Here is a 27,544-nt window from a genome sequence, read left to right as displayed (position 1 = left end):
AACGTTATGGCTGTGAATAAACTCCAGCAAGCAGAGGGACTTGTGGGCGCGGCCATCTTGTTTGGTGGGCGTGGTGATGTTTCATCCCGCTGCACGCCCCCCCCTTATATAGGGGTCGCACCCCGGTATGTGTGGTGTCACCCCCCTGCACCCCGGTATATGTGGTGTCACCCCCAGACCCCGCTTCTATTATAATTAGCCCACGTGGACTTATAATAATGTCTGGAATCAGCTATGTTGGCTGAGGCCACGCCCCTTCCTGCAAATGGTCGTGACGTCAGAGATGTTCCTCTGGCCGCTGGGATTTAGCCGTTACCGTTGTAGCACGTGCAGCGGCTCCCGCCTCCAGCGTCAGTGCGGTGAGTGCCCTGTGCCCTGGATACTGTTATATTACCCGGTATATTCTGACTCTATATCACTGTGACGTCATCAGGAGGTGTATATAGTGACTGTATACAGTGTCTGCACATCAGGGGGTGTATATAGTGACTGTATACGGTGTGTGCACATCAGGGGGTGTATATAGTGACTGTATACGGTGTGTGCACATCGGGGGGTGTATATAGTGACTGTATACGGTGTCTGCACATCAGGGGGTGTATATAGTGACTGTATACGGTGTCTGCACATCGGGGGGTGTATATAGTGACTGTATACGGTGTCTGCACATCGGGGGGTGTATATAGTGACTGTATACGGTGTCTGCACATCGGGGGGTGTATATAGTGACTGTATACGGTGTGTGCACATCGGGGGGTGTATATAGTGACTGTATACGGTGTCTGCACATCAGGGGGTGTATATAGTGACTGTATACGGTGTGTGCACATCGGGGGGTGTATATAGTGACTGTATACGGTGTGTGCACATCGGGGGGTGTATATAGTGACTGTATACGGTGTCTGCACATCAGGGGGTGTATATAGTGACTGTATACGGTGTGTGCACATCAGGGGGTGTATATAGTGACTGTATACAGTGTCTGCACATCAGGGGGTGTATATAGTGACTGTATACGGTGTCTGCACATCGGGGGGTGTATATAGTGACTGTATACGGTGTGTGCACATCGGGGGGTGTATATAGTGACTGTATACGGTGTCTGCACATCAGGGGGTGTATATAGTGACTGTATACGGTGTGTGCACATCGGGGGGTGTATATAGTGACTGTATACGGTGTCTGCACATCGGGGGCTGTATATAGTGACTGTATACAGTGTGTGCACATCAGTGGGTGTATATAGTGACTGTATACAGTGTCTGCACATCAGGGGGTGTATATAGTGACTGTATACGGTGTGTGCACATCGGGGGGTGTATATAGTGACTGTATACGGTGTCTGCACATCGGGGGCTGTATATAGTGACTGTATACGGTGTCTGCACATCGGGGGCTGTATATAGTGACTGTATACAGTGTCTGCACATCAGGGTGTGTATATAGTGACTGTATACGGTGCACATCAGGGGCTGTATATAGTGACTGTATACGGTGTGTGCACATCGGGGGGTGTATATAGTGACTGTATACGGTGTCTGCACATCGGGGGCTGTATATAATGACTGTATACAGTGTCTGCACATCAGGGGCTGTATATAGTGACTGTATACGGTGTCTGCACATCGGGGGGTGTATATAGTGACTGTATACGGTGTCTGCACATCAGGAGGTGTATATAGTGACTGTATACGGTGTCTGCACATCAGGGGGTGTATATAGTGACTGTATACGGTGTCTGCACATCAGGGGGTGTATATAGTGACTGTATACAGTGTCTGCACATCAGGGGCTGTATATAGTGACTGTATACGGTGTCTGCACATCGGGGGGTGTATATAGTGACTGTATACGGTGTCTGCACATCAGGGGGTGTATATAGTGACTGTATACGGTGTCTGCACATCGGGGGGTGTATATAGTGACTGTATACGGTGTCTGCACATCAGGGGGTGTATATAGTGACTGTATACGGTGTGTGCACATCAGGGGGTGTATATAGTGACTGTATACGGTGTGTGCACATCAGGGGGTGTATATAGTGACTGTATACGGTGTGTGCACATCGGGGGGTGTATATAGTGACTGTATACGGTGTCTGCACATCAGGGGCTGTATGTAGTGACTGTATACAGTGTCTGCACATCGGGGGGTGTATATAGTGACTGTATACAGTGTCTGCACATCAGGGGCTGTATATAGTGACTGTATACGGTGTCTGCACATCAGGGGCTGTATGTAGTGACTGTATACGGTGTCTGCACATCGGGGGGTGTATATAGTGACTGTATACGGTGTCTGCACATCGGGGGGTGTATATAGTGACTGTATACAGTGTCTGCACATCGGGGGCTGTATATAGTGACTGTATACGGTGTCTGCACATCGGGGGGTGTATATAGTGACTGTATACGGTGTCTGCACATCAGGGTGTGTATATAGTGACTGTATACGGTGCACATCGGGGGGTGTATATAGTGACTGTATACAGTGTCTGCACATCAGGGGCTGTATATAGTGACTGTATACGGTGTCTGCACATCGGGGGGTGTATATAGTTACTGTATACGGTGTCTGCACATCAGGGGGTGTATATAGTGACTGTATACGGTGTCTGCACATCGGGGGGTGTATATAGTGACTGTATACGGTGTCTGCACATCGGGGGGTGTATATAGTGACTGTATACAGTGTCTGCACATCGGGGGGTGTATATAGTGACTGTATACGGTGTCTGCACATCAGGGGGTGTATATAGTGACTGTATACGGTGTCTGCACATCAGGGGCTGTATGTAGTGACTGTATACGGTGTCTGCACATCAGTGGGTGTATGTAGTGACTGTATACGGTGTGTGCACATCGGGGGGTGTATATAGTGACTGTATACGGTGTGTGCACATCGGGGGGTGTATATAGTGACTGTATACGGTGTCTGCACATCAGTGGGTGTATGTAGTGACTGTATACGGTGTGTGCACATCAGGGGCTGTATATAGTGACTGTATACGGTGTCTGCACATCAGGGGGTGTATATAGTGACTGTATACGGTGTCTGCACATCAGGGGGTGTATATAGTGACTGTATACAGTGTCTGCACATCAGGGGGTGTATATAGTGACTGTATACTGTTAGGTTGACCCGTACATGGGTGACAGCTGTTGCCAGTGATGCTGAATGTGGAGAGGGTCCCGGCCCCCCGCAGCTTCTCTCAACCTTAATGAGATACAGACCCTCCTGTTATGATCCGGAACCATGGAAGACCACCACAAATCATTGGTAAAAGGTGACAAGAGCATTGGCCACTAATCTGGCCGCCATCCCCTTACTAACCATCACAACTAGAAGTAGCCGAGGGGTGAACTAACATCCTGTGCACCGCGAACCCAGCCGGAGAACTAGCTATCCTAAAGGACAGAAAGATGAATAACTCTCTGCCTCAGAAAATAGACAAGAATAGCAAGCCCCCCACATTCACAGACTGCGCCCCCCACATTCACAGACTGCGCCCCCCACATTCACAGACTGCGCCCCCCACATTCACAGACTGCGCCCCCCACATTCACAGACTGCGCCCCCCACATTCACAGACTGCGCCCCCCACATTCACAGACTGCGCCCCCCACATTCACAGACTGCGCCCCCCACATTCACAGACTGCGCCCCCCACATTCACAGACTGCGCCCCCCACATTCACAGACTGCGCCCATATAGGAAAAACACAATACACAGATAGATGATAGGATTAGCAAAAGGTGAGGCCCCCGCTGACTAAATAGGAAAGGACAGGAAAGGGGCTGATGGTGGCCAGAGAAAAACCCTGCAAAAATCCAAATACCTGATAGTACAAAAAGGCCCTCAGATCACACGATCTGCACTCCGTCCTATACCAGGCGCTCTTGTCATACCAATGAACAGAAAACAAGAATCATAACAAACTCAACAAGCCACAAACACATGGACTTATAGGAGCTATACTCCAAACAAAACTGCAGGGATCTTCCCAGCTAAGCAACTGAGAGGGAAGATTCCTGCATGCAAATAAACTGACAATAACCACAGCAAATGACAAACTCAGATAAGAGCAAAAGAACCAGACAATAAATAAAGACAAGCACTTATCTGGAGTGGATGTGGTGTGGAGCAGGATGGTGAACAAAGAGCTGACATCCGGCATAGCCTGCTATCAGACCAGGGATTAAATAAGCAGAGAGTTAGCAAAGGAAACGCCCATTGCTCAACACACCTGATCCAAGTCCAAACCATTCCTGGCCACAAGAGGGAGCCTCCCAGCAGCCAAAGCATAACTGACATTCACAGCAGACTGGTATGTGCACATAAGCAAGCGTGTGCGCTCTGAACTGAAGTTTATTACACATACAGGTTTTTATCAAGCTAATGGGGGTGTAGCTATGTCGTGTGTATAAGCATAAGTTTCGTTTCTCGGCAAAGCATAGTTCATTTGTCCTTGGCTCTTCCCAGCGTCTGGGGCGTAGATGGGTCGGTTTGTGCTTCTTGCAAGTGGCGTGGGTGACTATGTATTCAATTTTAGTTAACTCTTTCCTCACAATCGCCCCTTTGGCGTGCGTGATGGGACTGGATCCTATCGAGAAGCTGGAATAGCAGGCTGGTCCCCAGATGCTGTCCAAGCTGCGGGTTGCCTGGGGGTGTGAAATCTTCAAATCCACATCCGTCCTCTGGGTACTGAGCCTGCAGACCTCCCGACAAGAGTCACATCAGAACACGCCAAGGTGATTCTATGGGAAAGAGCAGAAGAGAGTATATGTTAGAAGTTTCATATTGGCGCTGAATAATTACTATTTTTGCATTTCTTCGCGCAGCAGGAGAACAGCCAGTAACAATTTAACCACTACATAGGCCACTAATAAACAGAGTAGCGCTTGGAACACTGATTGCAGGATCCCCATGAACCATCCTCCTATTCCCTTTGAAATTCCTAGAAAGGAGGTCCACGTAGAAAGGAGGTCCACGTAGAAAGGAGGTCCACGTAGAAAGGAGGTCCACGTAGAAAGGAGGTCCACGTAGAAAGGAGGTCCACGTAGAAAGGAGGTCCACGTAGAAATACTTATCAGCAGTATTAGGCCTTCTTGCAGCGGCTGGCATGGACCCATGTCGATCTTCCCTCTAGTTTAACGGAGAAAACCTAAATGAGACCTGATATATGTCGGCTCTTACTCAAAAACTGAGAAAAAACCTATACAGTGAAACGAGTAAATGGAGCCAGAAAAAATATTTCATATATAAAATTAGAAATCTTTATTGAAGAGATATTAAAAACAAGAATTTTGTTAAAAAGAGGACACTGACAAAAAAGTTCGAGGTTGTCAAAATTAGTACATACAAATGTAAGCATATAGGCATGAGCACAGTAGTTATTAGCGAATGAGACACACAAGATTTATCTGAATAGATGCTGCCGAGCAGATATGGGAGAAAAAAATCTCCTCAAAAAATAGAGAAATGCAAGAAAAATTAACCCCAACAGGCTAGTTGCTCTTATGAGTTTCCATAGAAATATCCCAAAGAAAAAAAGGGGGGGGGGGGAATACTATGGAAAAAGAGACCAACAAAATATAACTGTGTAAGGAATATTACCACACCAAATATTCACCGCATTTATATCCTTGCCATAATGGCATATAATAGGGCCAGCAGACCAACAGTGAATATAATAATATAAATGGGATACAAGAAAAAGGATCAAGTGAAGGAAGCCCAAAAGGAGCAATAATGAGAAGCACTGCAAAGATTGCATGTGCTGAAATAAAACCTGAAGGGATTCAATATGGAGACCACATAGGTATAATACTTGCTGCCATACCCAGTTTTCAAATCAATACATTCGCCGTGATGGAAAGTAATAAAGAATTGGTGGAACAGCTATGAGAGTTACTTTCAAAGAAAGCAAACCCAAGGTGAAGCAACAGCAAAGAGACATGGAAGGATAAAAAAAAAAAATCCAAAGGGCAGCAAAGATTACCTAAAGTATAGCGTGTGCTCAAATATGACAGCCAAGGAACCAGAAGGAATACCCCTACGCGCGCGTTTCGCGTTTAACTTCTTCCAGGGGGTGCAAATAGGCAGTATACCCAGAGTTTTTATACTCACTAGTAACCGGGATGATCAATAGCGCTCCTGCGTCCCGCCTCGCCTCTGTGACCGCCAGGCGCGGCGTCTGACGTCACCACGCTCAGCCCACGTCAGACGCGTCATGACGTGGACGGAGGGCGGCGAGGTACATGAGACGCGTTGCCATAGCAGCCCAGAGGCCGGCCGGACCCAGCAGCGCACATCGCGGCAGAATACGTAACCCAGGCAGAACGATATAATACTATAATACCGGACCAACAGAACACAATTAAAGTGCGAACGTGCATGAGATTTGCATATGCAATCATAAGAAACATATAATAAATATGTATTATATTATGTGACTAAAAAGAGAGAGAAATTGTGAAAGAATGAAATCATGAAAAAATAAAGAAATAAGAAAACGAAAAATGGTGTGAAAAAGAAAAAATGAAAAAATACCCAGAAAGAGGGCAAGAAAAAATGACTAATCAGTGATGGGAGATAAATAAATAAATAAAAAAATAAAAGATATATATTGGAATAATGGGATAGAGAATAAATAACAAATACACATAAGACAAGATGAATAAATATTAGCAAGAAAAAAATGAATAAAGTAAAAATGTGAAGTCGAGCCTACTTAGTTAAGATTAGATATATATACAAGAATAACAAAATGTGAAGGGTAAAAAGGTGACAAAAACAGATAGAAAACAATCAAATAAAAAGGAAAAGTAATAAAAATGCAGAAAAATGGAAATGTGTGAAGGGATAAAAAGAGATGGTGGAAATTTTTTTTTATTGAATAAGAATGAAAGAATGAATGCAAAAAAATATGAAATAAAAATAATAAATAGTGAATAAAAACGTGGTGAAAAGAGTGATAAAAAAGGAAATAAAAAGTAAAAAAAAAAAGGGGGAAGAAAAAACAATAAAGGAGTAATATTAAGTGATGAAAAGTTGAAGACTAAAAACAACATGTGTATATATACTATAAAAGTGCAAGTGCAGGTGATGGGTTCGTAGGTCCATAAGGTAGCCCAGGGAAAATTTGTAGAGGAGTCAGATCTAAAAATAAAGAATAAAAATTAAAAATGTTAAAACCAAGAATATTTATTAAAATAATACTAAAGGGTATACAAAAACTATTAAAAAACTACAGGAAAGGGGCAAAACTGAGTACATCATTGGGGCGGACACATCCGATTTTAGAAATCCATCGAGTTTCCAACTGAGCTAATCTTTTCTTGAAATCTCCTCCTCTTTTATCCAAATTGATCCGATCAATACCGAATGCCTGTAAACTACTGGCATCACAATTGTGTTTGGATTTGAAATGTCTGGGTATGGGTTTTAGAGATGAGATGTCTTCAATTGTGGCCGCCTTCACAATATCCCGTACATGTTCTCTTATTCTGGTTTTGAGTTGCCGTGATGTCAGACCAACATATACTAATTTGCACGGACAGACAGCGTAATATACAACATGCGTGGTATTACAAGTAATATGTTGGGTAATTTTGAACTGACGAGTACCATCGCTAGATGTAAAATCAAAAGCCCTGATCATATTTGGGCAAGCGATGCAATCATGGCAAGGGAAAAAACCCCATTTGGGGCCCATTGTTCCAAAAGGATTCTTTTCTTTGTTAGATCCATCATAACAGCTATGGGTAAGTAAATCACGTAAATTCGGAGATCTCCTATAGGTAATAGAGGGCTTAACGGTAATTGATTTTTGATAAAACAGGGTCGGCGGTCAGTATAGGCCAAAATTTATCCAAGGCCATCTTAACTTCATGCCATTTGGAATTATACGTGCTGATGAATCTTACCTGTTGGTCAGCTTTGGGGATTCTTCTTAAATGTAGAAGTGTTTCTCTTTTCGCTATCAGGGCTCTTTGATAGCCTTTCTTGATGTTCCTCCCCGTATAACCTCTGTCCTTAAAGCGATCCTTAAGGTCTTCCGCCTGTCTATAGAATGTTTCATCCGATGAACAAATGCGGCGGGTACTTAGAAATTGTCCTATGGGAATACCAGAGATCAAAGGGTAAGGATGGGACGAAGAGGCATGTAACAAGGAGTTCACCGATGTGGACTTCCGATGTACCTCTTTTTGTAGAAAACCAGTATAATCCTTAAGGATATGCACATCCAAAAAGTCGATGTCAGATTGGCTATAGTGATACGTCACTTTGATATTCATCTGGTTTTGATTGAGTTTGTAGAGAAATTCCTTCAAAGCATCTTCAGAACCCTGCCAAATCATAAATACGTCATCAATATACCTGGTCCATATAAGGACCCCCTCAATGTATATCGAATGCTCAGATGAAAAGAAAATCTCCCTCTCCCACAGCCCCAGGAAAAGATTTGCATAGGAGGGCGCAAAGGCCGCTCCCATTGCAGTACCCTGGAGCTGCAGGTAGAGGGCGCCCTTGAACAAAAAATAATTGTGTGATTTTTGCCCTTACAATCAAAGAGAGCAAAAATTGTATTTTCTTGATGTCTAAAGGAGACATGCTCAAAAACATTTCTGCTGCTCTCATACCATCATGATGCCGAATGGACGTATACAATGACTCAATGTCGCAAGTCACCAACCACATGTCCTTCTCCATCTGAACATTTTCAATTTTTTTGAGGAACTCATTAGTATCTTTGAGATAAGATGGTAAACTCTCCATGATAGGCTTCAGATGGAAATCAATGTACTTGCCTATTGTTTCACAAAGACTGCCATTTCCAGAAACAATAGGGCGACCCGGAGGACAGGATAGATCCTTATGGACTTTGGGTAAGAGATACAGACAGGCTGTCCTAGGACAATTCGGTAGAAGACCATCTCTCTCTTCCTTACTAATAGTGGCCTCTTGGAATGCATCTTCTAAGAGTTGAGCAAGCTGCGCCTGATAGGAGGAAGTAGGATTAAAGGTGAGTCTATGATAACCTGTTTTATCATTTAGCTGTCTGAAGGCTTCTTTCTCATATAAAGCACAGGGCCACACCACAATGTTGCCCCCCTTATCCGCTGGTTTGATTACCACATCTTTCATTTTTTTGAGATCTTGTAAAGCCTTTCTATGTGCTGCGGACAAATTATCATTGTGTATCCTAGTGGAGATCTTACCAAATTTGGGGTTAATTTTTCTTGCATTTCTCTATTTTTTGAGGAGATTTTTTTTCTCCCATATCTGCTCGGCAGCATCTATTCAGATAAATCTTGTGTGTCTCATTCGATAATAATTACTGTGCTCATGCCTATATGCTTACATTTGTATGTACTAATTTTGACAACCTCGAACTTTTTTGTCAGTGTCCTCTTCTTTTTAACAAAATTCTTGTTTTTAATATCTCTTCAATAAAGATTTCTAATTTTATATATGAAATTTTTTTCTAGTTTAACGGAGGTTGGAGTGGTCAGCTGGACAGTCAAAGGTCCTTCAAATTGTGGCTCAAGGGTCTTTCTCACGTACTTCTTTAGGTAGACCCGGTCACCAGGCTTTAGGGAGTGGGTTCCTGGAACGGCATTAGGGTCGGGCGAGAAGAATCGACCCTTTGGTGGGTTTCAGTTAATCTCTTTTGCAGGGAAACAACATAAGATGTTAGGCTATCACATTGCAGGTGTAATTCCTGCGGGAAGTAGCATCCTAATCTGGGGGCACTACCAAAGAGTATTTCAAAAGAGTGAGAGCCTGTGCTTTCCCTGCGGGGTGGTCCTTATAGAGTAAAGAGCTATGGGGAGACATTCTGTCCATGGTCTACCAGTCTCCTCCACTGCCTTGGCTAGTTTGAGCTTTAGAGTCCCATTTAACCTTTCACTTTCCCTGATGACTGTGGGTGGTAAGGCGTGTGTAAGGCTGACTGAATGCCTAACAGGGCACAGGTATTCTGGAAAACTTGTCCAGTGAAATGAGTACCTCGGTCTGACTCTATGACTTCAGGGAGTCCATACCGAGGCACCAGCTCACAGGCCAATTTCTTTGCTGTGATTCGGGCTGTGGCTGAGCTGACAGGGTAGGCCTCTGGCCATCCTGAGAAGAGGTCTACACAGACAAGTACAAACTCGTAGATGCCATGTCTTGGCAGCTGGATATAGTCTATTTGTACTCTTTGGAATGGGGCAGACGTCTTTGGCATATGTCTTTGCGGGGCTTTAGTTAGCTGGCCTGGATTATGCTGTTGGCAGATGTGACAAGCTTTTATTCTCTGGGAGGCGTATTGTCTGAAGCCGGGGGCTACCCAATGAGGTTGCATCTGGTTCATGATTGAGTTTGCGCTACCATGCGTAGGGTAGTGGAGTATTTGGAAAATGGCAGGGAACCAACTGCGTGTCAGGACAAAGTCCGTTTAGGCGCCAAATCCCCTACACTTTTTGTTCCCCCTTGGCCCGCCATCCGGCCTTTTCTTCCTCAGAGGCGTTTTCCTGTGTCTCAGAGAGGTTCTGTGCTTTCTCCTCCGTCGTTGACACTGTTTCCGTCTCCTTCAAAGGGAGTAAGGCGGCTTGTTTTGCTGTTTGATCGGCCAAGCGATTTCCCCTTGCCTCGGGTGTTTGAGCCTTGGTGTGGGCAGCAACCTTTATGATTGCTAGCTGCTTTGGTATCAAGGTTACTTCCATTAGTTTCTTCACTGAGGCTCCATGCCTGATGGGATTTCCTGCTGCTGTGAGGAATCCTCTAGTCTGCCAGATTGTGCCAAAATCGTGTACAATGCCGTGTGCATAGGCTGAGTCCGTGTAGATGTTCGCTGTTTGTTCTTTCAGAAACTCAATTGCCCAGGGTGAGGAGTTCTGCTTCTTGGGCAGATATGCGTGGAGGTAGTGGTTAGCTGGTTATGACTTCATGTAGGGTTACTACCGCAAATCCGGTGTGAAATTTGCCTGTTTCGTCGGCATATCTGCTACCATCCACAAAAAGTTCAAAGCCTGGATTTGTAAGTGGTGGTGTTTGAATATTGTGCAGGGGCTTTGCCTCATGTTGGATGAGTTCTTGACAATCATGGTCAAATGGTGCACTGGTACGTTTGTCACTCTCTTCCTCTGTCCCCCCCCCCCCCTTCTAAACTGGTGAAGATCAGAAGATCAGCAAGGTTTAGACTGGTTACTCGAGCAAATGAGATGTTTGGGGGTAGCAGCAGCGCACATTGAAGTCTGACTTGTCTTGCCATGGAGAGGTGTTTCAGCTGCACTTGGTTGAGAACAGCATAGATATCATGGCTGGGAAGGATGGTGGTCGGGAAATCGAGTGAGATTTCGGATGCTTTCTGCAGTATGCTTGAAACTGCCTTGATTGCACAGACACAGGTTGGTGCTGCTTTGGTGACGGTGTCGAGTTGAGAGGAGTAGTACCCGATTATGTGATGTTTTTCTGTCTTCTGGGTGAGTACTCCTACGGCAAATCCTTGAAGTTCTGCTACAAACAGGTAGAAGTTGAGATCGTAGTTTGGTAGTGCCGGAGCATCAATCACTAGTTCCTTGAGCTGTTGGAAGCTTTGTCAAGCTTCTTCTGTGAGGAAGAAAGGAACATTCTTAGTGCAATCATATAATGGTTGCATGAGTAATGACGCATTGGGAATCCATTGTCTGCAGAATGATATGAGTCCTAAAAATCCTCTGAGTTGCTTGAGGTTCCCAGGGACGCTTGCTTTTCTGATTCCTTCTTGTCTGTCTGGGCTGAGATGTTTTTGGCCTGCAGAGAGACAATGACCCAGGAAAGTGACCTTTGTTTTGTAGAATTGTAACTTGTCCTTACTCTCTTTGCATCCTGATTCTGCTAGGAAGGTTAGACTTATTGAAGCCTTTTTACATTGTTCTTCGCTTGGACAGCAAAGTAGTAGGTCATACATATACTGGACAAGAACACAGCGGTCAGGGGACGGCCAGCCTTGAAGGACACTACTCATAGCCTGAGTATATAGAGTAGTGGAATGCTTCATCCCTTGTGGCAGCCTTGTCCACCTGTATTGGTTTTGTTTATGCGTGAATGCAAAGAGGTCTTGACATGCTGTATCCAATGGTACCGAGAAAAAAGCGTTGGCAAGATCTATGACCGTGTAATGGGTAGAAGTAGCCGGTACCTGTGTGAGCAGCGTATGTGGGTTGGGTACGATTGGAGTGAGGGGCTCCAGTATTGAGTTTACTGCACTTAAATCGTGTACCATGCGGTATGCAACTGAGTCACCTTTCTTCACCTGTTTCTTCTTGACAGGGAATAGTGGAGTATTGTAAGAAGACTTAGTAGTTCTGAGAGCTCCTGAATTCACTAGTTCTTTTATTTGGTGATCCAGGGCGGCTTCCTGTTGAGCGTTAAGAGAATATTGTCTTACCTGTGGTGGTGTAATTCCAGGTTTGACTGATACTTTTACGGGGGGCACAGGTAGTGTGCCGAGGTCAGTTTTCGATGTGGACCAGAGTTTCGCGGGAACTTGGAGAAGTACTGGGCCCGTGTTTGCTTCCTGTGTGGCATCAATTTCTAGTCGATCTTCGATCATCTGAATGGTACACAGGACTTCTTCTGGAATATCTTCCGGAATTCGCAGGACAGCGGAGCCATCTTCGTTATAGACAATCTGAGCTTGTAATCTTGACAGTACATCTGCTCCCATTAGGGCTGTAGATTGTCGTGGGGACACTAAAAATTTAGATACGAATAGATGTGGTCCCAGCTTCACCTTTAATGGATGCGTTATTGAGATTAACTGGGCTTGTCCATCAAAACCGGAGACTATAGTAGCTTCGGATGAGATGGAGTCTTCAGGTACCAGGTCCCTGATGAGTACGGAGCGTGAGGCTCCCGAGTCCACCAGAGCCCTTATTTCCTTGTTACCAATTTGAAGGGGGACGTGTATAAACGGACCTCTGGCATCCCTATCCCGTGCTGCACCAAGTCAGTTGGCTTTGTCCACCTGACCTTCTGCTTGCTTCTGAGCATCTCTTATTTCTACAATCTCTTATCACGTGTCCTTTTATCCCACAGTACTAACAGGTAGGTCCTTTCATTTTTGTTCCGTCCAATTGACCTTCTACTGTTGCTACAATGACTTTCTTGTTACTTTTATCTCTAGAATCGGTTTCTAGACCACTTGCTTTATTAAAGAGAAGATCTATGTCTTCCATGTTTCTCCATTCTGGGCAACATGCTTTCAGTCTTTCGTCTAGATTTGGATGTATACCATCCATGAAGGACCTTACGAGGAGGCGGCGTATGGCACCTTCCTGTAGGTCCAGTCCCTCATCCGGGCAGGACTGAATTAATCTGAAGTAGAATGTGCCAATGCTTTCAGAAGCACCCTGGTGGACCGGTCCCATAGTACCCTTGTTACGTTGTTCCTGAGGAGTCTGTTTATAAATTCCGTCCCCGATGGGACAATGCGGGTTTCGGCCGGGACATTTCCTGCCAAGTGGACGGTGAGTTTGTCATATGTTGCAGAGGTCATTTTTACTCTGCAGAGTCCTTCTATATCCAACCAGGTAGCCCTGTATGAGACCTGTATTTGTTCCAAATATCGTGCAAAACTCACAGGATTTGTGATGGGGTTGGGAGCATTTTGCAAGAAGGCCGTCTGTTCGGCTGGGGTCCATGGTACATATACATCATACGTGCGAGGAACTGGGTCCCGAACAGCGCCTGGTGCAGCTGGATCTACTGGTGGCCAGATAAGTGTTCTTCTCTCCACTACGGAATAAAGACTCTCTGGTGCTGTAGGCCGTCCATGACGTGGAGCGCCGCATGACAGGCAACTCTCTCTCCAGTCCAGATTTTGTTGGCCGCAGTTTGAACAGGTCCATCCTTGTGGTCCTGCTGGTGGTAAAGTTGGTGTGTGTTCGTGTAGGGGTACGGAGGTGGAGATGATTCTACATTTTTCTGTGATTTTTGTTCTTTCACCTCCCTGGTTTTTGAGTCCTCATGATATATCCAGCCGTTTGTGCTAGCCGTTCTGGCCATATCAGAGAGGATCCTGGCTGTAGTGTCCCACGATTTGTCTGTTATTATTCCTCCTCTAGTGGTTTTAATTCTTTCCCACTTTTGGGGGTCAAGTTTTTCTTTTCCTTTCAAGCCAAATGTCTTAAAGATTTCCTTCGATTGACTGGCAACATGCTTCCCATGGCGACTCGTAATGAGATGCGGCAGGGTGCATCCAGCTCTGTCCGTTGATGATGTTCCTTGACCCATTCTCCGTCTATTTACTCAGCTTTTAGACCCTTAAACGTCCCTTGGACTATAATCACCTTCCTTGGAAGTACCCGGAGGCTGACTCCTTTTTCTGTATTCCTACTTAAGGTGGGGTCCTAACTTTGTTTAGAGGAGGGAGGCTGAGTATGGAGAATGGTCCTGGGGTACCCTTCTTATGGTGGAGATATATTCTATATCCGATAAAAACGGCAAACAAGGCTATTCCCTTAGCAACACTCACTTACGTGAGGGCTTATGAAGTTGGTTATCTGGTTCGTCCTGAGGTGGTTTTAGCACTGGCACTGCTCCCACTGCACTCGCTCCGGAACCTAAAGGTGTCCGGCCTGGCCCTGGAATACAGTTTTAGCCTGGAGGAACCAGTTGTTACCAGCTTCTCTGATCTATGACAGTCGACAAGAACAAAAGTACAGAAAAGCATCTACTGGCAGGAGTTCTTTCTTTCTGAGTTCAGTAGTGACCCGCCAAATACTCAGTTTTTACTCAGTGTCCCTCTTGCAGCGGTGAGGAAAGAGGACGACAGAGATGGGGAGCAAAAGAGCAGAGAAAATTTCAACTCTTACCTGGCCAGGTGTGTTTGGTCCCCTCGTCCTCGGGATGGCAAGACGGTCCACTGGATCCTGGAGTATGCGCAGGTCCCTGTTTGGGCGCCAGAAATGTTAGGTTGACCCCTAAATGGGTCACAACTGTTGCCAGTGATGACCGAATGTGGAGAGGGTCCCGGTCACCCCCTCAGCTTCTCTCAACCTTAATGAGATACAGATAGAGATTGGTATCTGCACACAAAGCAAGAGTGTGCGCTCTGAACTGATGTTTATTACACATCCAGGTTTTTATCAAGCTAATAGGGGCGTAGCTATGTCGTGTGCATAAGTGTAAGTTTCGATTCTCAGTAAAGCATAGTTCATTTGTCCTTGGCTCTTCCCAGCGTCTGGGGCGTAGATGGGTCGGTTTGTGCTTCTTGCAAGTGGCGTGGATGACTATTCAATTTTAGTTAACTCTTTCCTTACAATACCGTGTCTCCACATCAGGGGGTGTATATACTGACTGTGCCTTGTCTCCATATCAGGCGGTGTATATAATGACTGTATACTGTGGCACCACATCAGGGGGTGTATATACTGACTGTATACCGTGTCACCACATCAGGGGGTGTATATAATCACTGTATACAGTGTCTGCACATCAGGGGGTGTATGCATGGGGTGGGGCCCGGCATCTCCTGTGCACTGCAGTATACCTGCCACTTATCGGGGCACACTCGAGGAGCCTGGTCTCTATGTGGGGGGGGAGAGTATGGGTGGTGACTGAGCTCAGGGCACTCAGTAACCAGGTAGAGTGGTGCAGAAGGAGACATCACAGCCACTGATGTCCGGTCCCCGATGCTGCAGATATTCCTGTGTTATATTCCTGTATCCTTGTGTGGTGCTATACAGTATATTACATTGCCAGTACAGATGTATAATCACATCTATACTGTGTGGATTCTATGCATTAAGTCGTCTCATTCTCTTTTGTAGATCCTTTCTCTTGATCTCGCTGACTTCTGACAGTGTCACCATCTTTTCCTGGCCGAGGACCTGTGGTTGGTGGATTTTTATCTATATTTTTGTGTGATTTCAGTATTATGTAGTGAATAATATTGGCTCTGACATTCGTATGATGAGATATATACACTGTGTGCAGAATTATTAGGCAGATGAGTATTGTGATCACATGATACTTGTTATACATGTCGTCCTACTCCAAGCTGTATAGGCTGAGAGCCAACTACCAATGAAGTAAATCCGGTGATCTGCATCTCTAATGAGGAGGGGTGCGGTGTAATGACACAACACCCTATATAAAAGGGGTGCTTAATTATTAGGCAACTTCCTTTCCTTTGGCAGAATGGGTCAGAAGAGAGATGTGACGGGCTCTGAAAAGTCCATATTGTGCAATGTCTTGCAGGGGGACGCAGCAGTCTTGAAATTGCCAAACTTGTGAAGCGTGATCACCGAACAATCAAGCGTTTCATGGCAAATAGCCAACAGGGTCGCAAGAAGCGTGCTGGGCAAAAAAGGCGCCAAATAACTGCCCATGAATTGAGGAAAATCAAGCGTGAAGCTGCCAAGATGCCATTTGCCACCAGTTTGTCCATATTTCAGAGCTGCAACGTTACTGGAGTATCAAAAAGCACAAGGTGTGCCATACTCAGGGACAGGCCAAGGTAAGGAAGGCTGAAAACCACCACCTCTGACCAAGAAACAGAAGATAAAACCTCAAGACTGGGCCAAGAAATATCTGAAGACTGATTCTTCACAGGTTTTATGGACTGATGAGATGAGTGACTCTTGATGGGCAGATGGATGGGCCAGAGGCCGGATCAGTAAAGGGCAGAGAGGTCCACTCCGACTCAGACGCCAGCAAGGGGGAGGTGGGCACTGGTATGGGCTGGGATCAGCAAAGATCAACTTGTGGGACCTTTTCGGGTTGAGGATGGAGGAAGCTCAACTCCCAGATCTACTGCCAGTTTCTGGAAGACAACTTCTTCAAGCAGTGCTACAGGAAGAAATCGCTATCGTTCAAGAAAACCATGATTTTCCTGCAGGACAATGCTCCATCACATGCATCCAACTACTCCACAGCATGGCTGGCCAGTAAAGGTCTAAAAGATGAAAACATAATGACATGGCCCCCTTGTTCACCTGATCTGAACCCCATAGAGAACCTGTGGTCCCTCATAAAATGTGAGATCTACAGGGAGGGAAAACAGTCCACGTCTGGAGTCTGTGGAGGCTGTTGCACGCAATGTTGATGGTAAACAGATCAAGCAATGACAGAATCTATGGATGGAGGCTGCTGAGGGTCTTCAGAGAGAAAGGGGGCGATATTGGGCACTCATATTTCGGGTTTTGTTTTTGCAGTCAGGAATGTTTATCTCTATATGTTGTGCAGTTATATTGGTTTCCTGGTGACAAACAAGTGATGGGGATAGATTTGGCTTTTATTAAGTTAAATTGATGAGTGTCATTTGCTTCACAAAATATTTATATACAGCCAAGCAAAAATAGCATATGAACTGTGGTAACAATTAAAATATAACCTTTAATGGTGAATAATTAAAAATATTAAACCACACAAACAATTAATTACGGTTGTAGAAACCAATTCAATAAATTGGAGCAGATTTTTTTGAGCAGATGTAGAGCTCCTTGTATCACCAAAGACGGACAAACTTTACACGGATGGGGGGGGGGGACTGCGCCCACCGTAGTGATAGAAATAAAGACACATTAGACAGAATTATATACAATAAACAGTAGAGTCGTGTAGACAACACTCACTGTAGACTCTACATAAGATAATGAGAAAAACAAAGTTGTCCGATATGTAGAGGGGGGTGGGGGGGCAGACCATTACAGCCTCACAGTACCCCTCAATTGGCAGCCATCTGACCTGAGATGCTCTTAGACCTCCCAACGCGTTTCATAATATGCTTATTCCCACTTATGTTAATGAGGCTAATGATAATTGTCCCCCGTATGCAGGGAAATAATCCTTCCCCTGGGATGTGAACGCCCCTAGGCTTTATGGGCGGAGATGGTCATCCCCTATCATTCCCCCCCCATAGAGAGCAGAGCCTTCCCCGTGACCACATCACGGAGGTTCCACCCACCTCTGACGTAGCCGCGCTGACGTGGGAAGAAAACGCCCACAATGCGGCCGAGTCACAAGGCCTGCGAGCTGTGGGCGTCGTCCGGACTCCGCCCACCGCACTGACGCCCAGACGGCCGCTTGTTGCTAGCGGCGTGCATGTTGTGCGACACACATCCGGTCGCATCATATTGCCTCACATCCATACCACATGGCTTCCTGTGGGTCAGATGTGCGAACAACGCAATATTCGGTCATATCATGCAGATGACCCCGTGACCATGGAAGCGCCGGAAGCACATCGGGTACCGCCCACCTATACCATCATATGTACGGCCCCACACTGGTCACGCGGCCATACAGAAAGGCCACGTGATACTCCAGGAGGGCATAGGACACAGGGGGTTCCGCCCCCAGCAGTGACCCATGACTAATAATGTGGGAAACTGTAGATACATCTATGAAACGCCCATGGTTACACGAGAATGGGCAGTTCTCCAAATACAACAATAAGGTGCCCACAATTAGATGGCCACTGTCAATGGCCCTTACTAAGTGTGAAAACCGCACTTTTGTGCTAAAGAACAGGACGCAACTATGACTATATAACACAGCTAATGTTCTAAAAGTAGCGTCATTATTAATTAGTGTAGTAAATGGCTATAGTTGTATATATTAATGAATTTACCAAATAGTGCAAAATACCCCAGGCATGAATGGTAAAGACAAGCGGGTCAGAGGAAGAGGGGGGGCAATTACTAACAAGCCCCATGTTGTCAAGGCTGGAAGGGTACAGACCCCGAAACGGGGAGAAGGTTAAATATATACGCTAACTAAGGTTGTCCTTCCAAAAGAGCCCATATAGGGTGGACACGTAAAATCGGATTAAGGCAGGCATCCATAAGAGTACCGTAACCAAGGGCACGGGGAAAGAAGCTAAGAAAAAAACAAACATTGAAAAGTGTACACGAAAAACAAAATTCAGAAGATAAGGAAGACCAAGATTCCTAAAGATGTCCCTGTGTGACCCTAAAAGGCTCCTACCTACTGAGGGAGTGTAACAACACCTTAAGGTACCGGGTGCCCCCATTCCACGGTGGCTGTCCCTGGAGTCCCTATGGGGCCCTCAGAACTACAGAAAACATCCAAAAGTAAGAATCTCATTAGGGCCTAATGGGGTCTGTGTCTTGAGAGTCTGGATCCATCTACATTCCCGTTGAAGAATCTTCCGATCCCAATCCCCACCCCGGGCCGGATAGTTAATGAGATCAATGCCCATAAATGTAAGGCCGGAGATATCCCCATTATGTACTGTTTCTACATGTTTGGCCAAAGGGGTGTCTCTTTTGTTGGCTATGTCACGAAGATGTTCCCCGACACGCTTCCTAAGCTCTCTGCTCGTCTTGCCCACATACTCAAGACTGCAACCACATCTCGCCTTGTATATCACACCTCTTGAGCAGCAGTTAATAAATGCTCTAATCTGGAAAGACTCCCCCGACACGGAGCTCGAGAAGGTTTTACCAGTCTGAATATGTGGGCAAGCGACACAGCCGCTTCATCTGAAACATCCTTTAAGGTCCGAATGCAACCAACTGATTTCCTTAGGGCGAACAACATGGCTGTGGACACCCTATCACCGATGGAACGGCCCCTCCGGTAAGTACATTTGGGATAGGCTCCAATTTATTGGTTTGGTTTCTACAACCGTAATTGTTGTATGCTTTAATATTTTTAATTATTAACCATTAAAGGTTATATTTTAATTGTTACCACAGTTCATATACTGGTTTTTATTAAGTTGCCTAATAATTCTGCACAGTAAGGCACCTGCACAAACAGATCCTCCTAAGAAGCCAAATCTAAACCCCTCCAACTGCCAAAAATATTAACCCCTCCAACTGCCAAAAATATTAAGCGCTGATATTTGAGTCTTTTGGGTGATTGAGAACATAGTTGTTGATCAATAATAAAAAATATCCTCTAAAATACAACTTGCCTAATAATTCTGCACACGGTGTGTTGTCATTCCTTTGTTGGCTCTGACATTCGTATGATCAGATGTACAGTGCCTACAAGTAGTCTTCAACCCCCTGCAGATATTACACACAGGGTATATTATATATACAGTGCCTACAAGTAGTATTCAACCCCCTGCAGATTTAGTAGGCTTGATAAGATGCAAATAAGTTGGAGCCTGCAAACTTCAAACAAGAGCAGGATTTATGAACAGATGCATAAATCTTACAAACCAACAAGTTATGTTGCTCAGTTAAATTTTAATAAATTTTCAACATAAAAGTGTGGGTCAATTACTATTCAACCCCTAGGTTTAATATTTTGTGGAATAACCCTTGTTTGCAATTACAGCTAATAATCGTCTTTTATAAGACCTGATCAGGCCAGCACAGGTCTCTGGAGTTATCTTGGCCCACTCCTCCATGCAGATCTTCTCCAAGTTATCTAGGTTCTTTGGGTGTCTCATGTGGACTTTAATCTTGAGCTCCTTCCACAAGTTTTCAATTGGGTTAAGGTCAGGAGACTGACTAGGCCACTGCAACACCTTGATTTTTTTCCCTCTTGAACCAGGCCTTAGTTTTCTTGGCTGTGTGCTTTGGGTCGTTGTCTTGTTGGAAGATGAAATGACGACCCATCTTAAGATCCTTGATGGAGGAGCGGAGGTTCTTGGCCAAAATCTCCAGGTAGGCCGTGCTATCCATCTTCCCATGGATGCGGACCAGATGGCCAGGCCCCTTGGCTGAGAAACAGCCCAACAGCATGATGCTGCCACCACCATGCTTGACTGTAGGGATGGTATTCTTGGGGTCGTATGCAGTGTCATCCAGTCTCCAAACGTCACGTGTGTGGTTGGCACCAAAGATCTCGATCTTGGTCTCATCAGACCAGAGAAACTTGAACCAGTCTGTCTGAGTCCTCCAAGTGATCATGAGCAAACTGTAGACGAGCCTTGACATGACGCTTTGAAAGTAAAGGTACCTTACGGGCTCGTCTGGAACGGAGACTATTGCGGTGGAGTACGTTACTTATGGTATTGACTGAAACCAATGTCCCCACTGCCATGAGATCTTCCCTGAGCTCCTTCCTTGTTGTCCTTGGGTTAGCCTTGACTCTTCGGACAAGCCTGGCCTCTGCACGGGTGGAAACTTTCAAAGGCTGTCCAGGCCGTGGAAGGCTAACAGTAGTTCCATAAGCCTTCCACTTCCGGATGATGCTCCCAACAGTGGAGACAGGTAGGCCCAACTCCTTGGAAAGGGTTTTGTACCCCTTGCCAGCCTTGTGACCCTCCACGATCTTGTCTCTGATGGCCTTGGAATGCTCCTTTGTCTTTCCCATGTTGACCAAGTATGAGTGCTGTTCACAAGTTTGGGGAGGGTCTTAATTAGTCAGAAAAGGCTGGAAAAAGAGATAATTAATCCAAACATGTGAAGCTCATTGTTCTTTGTGCCTGAAATACTTCTTAATACTTTAGGGGAACCAAACAGAATTCTGGTGGATTGAGGGGTTGAATAATAAATGACCCTCTGAATAAACTTTTCACAGTTTAAAAAAAAAATAAAAAAAGAAATAACATTCTTTTTTGCTGCATTTCACACTTCCAGGCTGATCTACAGTCCAAATGTCACAATGCCAAGTTATTCCGAATGTGTAAACCTGCTAAATCTGCAGGGGGTTGAAGACTACTTGTAGGCACTGTATATTGTCATTCCTTTGTTGGCTTTGACATTCGTATGATCAGATATATATTGTCATTCCTTTGTTGGCTTTGACATTCGTATGATCAGATATATATTGTCATTCCTTTGTTGGCTTTGACATTCGTATGATCAGATATATATTGTCATTCCTTTGTTGGCTCTGACATTTCTATGATATATATTGTCATTCCTTTGTTGGCTCTGACATTTGTATGATCAGATATATATTGTCATTCCTTTGTTGGCGCTGATGTTCACACTTAGATGTTAATGGTTTTTTTTTTTCTGTTTCTCTTTTTAGTGTCTGATGAAGATCCAAATATTGGAGTCAAAACGTTACAAAAAAAAAATCACCATTCTGGACTAAAAAAAATCCTTCCTAACAACATCCATTTTGGATTAAGTTCCTCTCGGTTATTGATGGGTTTGATCTCTCCTCGAGCCTCCATATTTTATTTTTTATTTTTTTTTTGCCATAAACCGACCACTTATGTTGGAAGATGACCACGTTGGAGGGCCAGTGCACACAGTCAGACGACCACCCCAGAAGATCTATGAGGAAGAGGAAACGCGGCAGACCACCGAAGCACATCTCTGAGGATTATGAAACACAGGCGCCAACTAATGTGGCTTTCTTCAATGAGGAGAGCGACGAGGAGGACAGGGGTGAGGAGTGGGTGAATGATGCGGGGAATGATGAGAGCTTAGACCCCACGTGGACTGAAGGCCATCCTAGTAACATGCCCAGTTCGGATGAAGAAGTAGTGGTCACACCGCCCCAGCAGCCCCGCAAAAATGTGCACAGAGTGGAAAAGGACAGTGGCCGAACCCTGGCCAGTATGTCGACTGCTATTGCCCACCATGCCGAGGGACTGAGCTCACCAAGACATGGCCCTAAGAGCTCCCTGACTTGGCATTTCTACAGGCAATGTCCTAACGACAGGAGATGGGTGGTTTGCACATTGTGCCGTCAGAGACTGAAACGAGGCATAAATTTGATGAACCTGAGCACCAGCTCCATGAAGAGGCATCTGCTTGCGAAGCATGAGGCTCAGTGGATTGCTCATCTTAAAAAACATGGCAGATCTCGCTCCCCTCCTGCTCCCTCATCAGCTGCGATCTCAGTCTCTTCCACACAGCCGCCAGGGCCACGTGCCTCCCTGCAAAGAGAGGATGCGACAGCACCAGCAGTGTTGCCTACCATGTCCACACCATCCCATGAAAGCGCTCAGTTGCCCATCCACCAATCCCTCAAGAGAAAGAGGAAATACCCCCCTACCCACCCACGAGCCCTGGTTCTGAATGGCAGCATTTCAAAATTGCTGGCCTTTGAAATGCTGCCGTTACGGCTGGTGGAAACGGACAGTTTTAAAAAAATGATGGCGGTGGCTGCCCCACAGTACGTGGTTCCCAGCCGCCACTACTTTTCCAGGCGTTCCATCCCTGCCCTGCACACACATGTTGTGGAACAAATCAGGTGTGCACTGCGCAACGCCATCAATGGCAAGGTCCACATTACCACTGATACGTGGACCAGTAATCAGAGGAAGGAACGTTACATCTCCCTAACTGCCTACTGGGTAAATCTAGTGGCGGATGATCCAGAGTGGGAAGACGTTCCAGCACGTGTGCTACCACCACGGAGGGTTGCTGGACGTTTCTCTGTCCAAGTGTCCTCATGCTCCTACTCCGCGACCTCTTCCTCCAGGCACAGTGAGACCTGCACCACCAACTACAGAGCAGCCAGGGGCAAACGGCAGCAAGCTGTCCTTAAACTCATCTGTTTGGCAAACAAGTCCCACACCGCAGAGGAGCTGTGGACGGTGATTAAAGAGCAGATAGACGAGTGGTTGCTGCCAGTGAACCTGAAGCCCGGCCTGGTGATGTGCGATAATGGGCGAAGTCTGGTAGCAGCTCTGGGCGTAGCCGGTTTGTCACACATCCCTTGCATGGCGCATGTCCTTAATTTGGTGGTGCAGAGCTTCCTTAAGAATTACCCACATGTGTCCGATCTGCTGGGGAAAGTGCGGTCAGTTTGCGCCCGTTTTCGGCATTCTTACCCCGATGCTGCTGGCCTGGCTGCCCTGCAGCGTCAGTTCGGCCTTCCTGTTCACCGTCTCATATGTGATGTCCCTACAAGTTGGAACTCCACCTTCCGTATGCTGGAGAGACTGTGCGAGCAGCAGCAGGCCATAGTGGAGTTTCACGCCCAGCAGAATCACTCTGTGGACCAACACCACTTTACTGCCAAAGAGTGGGCCTCCATCCAGGACCTGTGTGCCGTGTTGAGCTGCTTTGAATACTGTACCAACATGGTCAGCGCAGAAGACGCCATAATCAGCCTGACTATACCAGTTATCTGCCTGCTTGAAAAAACTCTTCAGGCAATGATTGATGACGTGGTGGCCCAGGAGGAAGAGGAGCAGGAGGAACCGAGACCATTCACATCAATGTCAGGCCCGTCGTCAACACGTTGCTCGGAGGGTGACGTTTTGCATCAACAGTGGTCAGGTACACAGGTGTCCAGCCAGGGGACAGGTTTGGAGGAGGAGGAAGAGGATGATGATGATGATGAGGAGGAGGAGGAGGAGGATGACGAAGAGGAACCATTTTCCCAGCAAGATGGCTCTCAAAGCAGCTCACGGGCATCACTGGAGCGTGGCTGGGGGGATATGGAGGACCCAGACATTACACCTCCCACTGAGGACAGCTTGTGGCCTTTGGGCAGCCTGGCACACATGAGCCAATACATGCTGCTGTGCCTACACAACGACCGCAGAGTTGCCCGGATTCTTACCAGTGCTAAGTACTGGGTGGCGACCATGCTGGATCCTCGCTACAAAGACAACGTACCGTCGTTACTCCCATCCTTGGAGCGGGATAACAAAATGTGTGATTACAAGCGCACGCTGGTAGATGCACTAATGACAGCGTTTCCAGCGGACGCTGGGGGCTCAGCGGAGTCACAAGGCAGAGGAGCAAGTCGCCAGCGCAGTTGCGGCATCGCGTCTACAACCAGGGTCAGCATGGACGTCTTCTGGAGAAAGTTTCTGCTGAATCCAGCACCACCATGTGCTACGGTGCCGAACATCAGGCAGCAACGTTTCCACAACATGGTGGAAGAGTACATGTCCACACATCTACATATACTAACCGATGGATCTGCGCCTTTTAACTTCTGGGCCTCCAAATTGGACACCTGGCCGGAGCTTGCCCTGTACGCCTTGGAGGTGCTGGCCTGCCCTGCTGCTAGTGTCATGTCCAAGCATTTCTTCAGCGCCACAGGTGGTGTGATCACAGACAAGCGCGTCCGCCTGTCCACAGACAACGTGGGCAAGCTCACATTGCTTAAAATGAACCGTGCGTGGATCGCACCGGACTTGTCCCTGCCTTTAGATGACTAGTCAGCTAGACCGCCCGCGCCCAGCCACGGTGACACCCTATGCCACATTGCTTTCATTTTGTTGCTTCCCTAAGTTTGAACCTATACTGCGGCCGCCTCCTCCTCCCCCCTCCCTTGAACCGCCACATTTTTTTAAAAATTTTTTTTTGTTTTTTATTCAGTTTAAGTCAATTGGCTTTACATTAAATAAAAAAACAAAAATGTCCCCGTACTCCAATTTATTTACTCCCATGAACACCCCTGTAGATCCGGATTATCCGGGTGCAATGGTGCTGGGTCACCTGATTATGCAGCACCCTGAAGCCAGTAATCTAGGATATTGCACTCAATAAGCTGATGTGTGCACATTGAATGTTTGCAGAAATTTCTGCACCAAACTTGCATGTCCTGGCAGAAAAACGTATCACGGTTTTGGTGCTTTTTTTTGCCAAGAGATGCAGATTTGGTGCAGAACTTTCTGTAACCTAAAGGCTGCTTCACACGCTGCAATCTCGCCAGCGTAGGCACCCGCCCCCATCATTTGTGCGTCACGGGCAAATCGCTGCCCGTGGCGCACAATATCGCACGGACCCGTCACACATTCTTACCTGCCTAGCGACGTCGCTGTGACCGCCGAACAATCCATTCTTTCTAAGGGGGATGTGCGTTCAGCGTCACAGCGACGTCACTAAGCGACCGCCCAATAGAAGCGGAGGGGCGGAGATGAGCGGGACGTAACATCCCGCCCACCTCCTTCCTTCCTCATTGCGGGCGGCCGCAGGTAAGGTGAGGTTCCTCGTTCCTGCAGGGTCACACGGAGCGATGTGCGCTGCCGCAGGAACGACAAACCACATCGTAGAAGCAGCAGCAACGCTAATTGGGAAGAGGGGGGATGTCACCGATGAGCGATTTTGCACGTTTTTGCGACTATTCAAAATCGCTCATAGGTGTCACACGCAACGACATCACTAACGAGGCCGGATGTGCGTCACCAATTCCGTGACCTCAACGACATCGCATTAGCAGCGTGTAAAGCGGCCTTTAGGCTATGTGCACACAGTGCAGTTTTGATGTGTTTTTAGTTTGGTTTTGTCACACACTGCATGCAAATCCTTATGCCATGGAAGTCAAATTTTTTTCTTGAAAATTTGGTGCTTAACCCCATCATGACCGGCCGATTTTTCGCTTTCCGTTTTTTTTTTTTCACCATTCTTCTTCTGAGACGTAACTTTTTTATTTTTCAGTCAATATGGTCATGTGACGGCTCATTTTTTTTGCGGGACGAGTTGTACTTTTAAATGAAACCATAAGTTTTACCATATAGTGTACTGGAAAACGGCAAAAAAATTCCAAATGCAGAAAAATTGCAAAAAAAGTTTCACTATATGGTAAAACCGATGTGTGGGTGTGATGCCTCAGATCAGCGCGAGTTCACAGACGCCAAACATGTATAGGTTTACTTTTATATAAGGGGTTAAAAAAAAATCGGAAGCTTGTCCGAAAAAAGTGGCGCAAGTTTTACGCCATATTCCGTGACCCGTAGCGTTCTCATTTTTCGGGATCTATGGCTTAGTGACAGCTTATTTATTGCGTCTCGAGCTGACGTTTTTAACTACCATTTTTGCGCAGATGCTACGCTTTGATCGCCTGTTATTGCATTTTGCGCAAGAGTTGCGGCGACTATTTTGATCGAGCATTTCTGAACGTGGCGATACCAAATGTGTGTATATTTTTTATTTAACCCTTTCATTTTCAATGGGTTGAAAGGGGGGGTGATTTGAACTTTTAGGTTTTTTGTTTTTTAGGGGTTTTTTAATATTATTTTTTTTTTTTTTTTGCTTTTATTTTTACTAGCCCCCCCTAGGGGGCTATATGGCTCATCAATCCGATCGCTCTGCCCTATCTGCTGACCACAGCTACACAGCTGTAAACAGCAGATACGATCACTTTCTGCTTCACTCGGCTCTGGGCCGAGTGAAACTGAAAGTAATTAATGTGCAGTACAGGAGTCATCACATGACCCTGTGCTACCATGACAACCACCGGAAGTCATGTGATCATGTCACGTGACTTCCGGTATCAGCAGATAAGTAAAAGTTTACCGCCGATGTTGTTATAATGGCGCTGTCACATATTGACAGCGCCATTTAAGGGGTTAAACGGCGCGAGCAGATAACGATTCTGCTCTTGCCTAGCAGGCACACATCTCAGCTGTGACAATCAGCTGAGATGTGCGCCGATCGCGGCATACTGCCGGCGGCAGACCGCTGGCAGTGACATTATGACCTAGGACGTAATATTACTGCTCGCGGTTGTTAAGGGGTTAAACAAATCTGCAGTATGTCAATTGTTGGTGCAAAAACGCTCTGAAAACATGTAAAAAATGCATTGCGTTTTTCTGCGAGGAGATGTAGACTATGGGTATGTGCACACACAGAAATTTTGTTTCTTGAGCAAAAAGCACACCCTCTGGCCAAAAAAAACGCATAAAAAAACACATGCGTTTTCTTTGTTTTTGCTGCGTTT

At 46.0% G+C, this 27,544-nt stretch overlaps 1 protein-coding gene across 1 annotated transcript; it reads left to right on the top strand.

Moving 5' to 3' along the window:
* On the top strand, positions 1-25,350 carry LOC142290819 (zinc finger BED domain-containing protein 4-like). The gene is made up of 3 exons (XM_075334836.1): positions 1-359; positions 15,805-15,869; positions 21,938-25,350. Exon 3 carries the CDS (start codon positions 22,137-22,139, stop codon positions 25,038-25,040), a length of 2,904 nt encoding a protein of 967 aa, XP_075190951.1. The 5' UTR covers positions 1-359; positions 15,805-15,869; positions 21,938-22,136; the 3' UTR covers positions 25,041-25,350.
* The last annotated feature ends 2,194 nt before the right edge of the window (positions 25,351-27,544 follow it).

This window comes from Anomaloglossus baeobatrachus, chromosome 2, assembly GCF_048569485.1.
Source record: "Anomaloglossus baeobatrachus isolate aAnoBae1 chromosome 2, aAnoBae1.hap1, whole genome shotgun sequence".
Taxonomy (NCBI): Eukaryota; Metazoa; Chordata; class Amphibia; order Anura; family Aromobatidae; genus Anomaloglossus; species Anomaloglossus baeobatrachus.
This window is presented reverse-complemented; position numbering and strand designations above follow the sequence as displayed.

Bases quoted from the DNA above. Each gene is read 5' to 3' on its own strand.
- LOC142290819 (XM_075334836.1), top strand. From the start codon at position 22,137: ATGACCACGTTGGAGGGCCAGTGCACACAGTCAGACGACCACCCCAGA.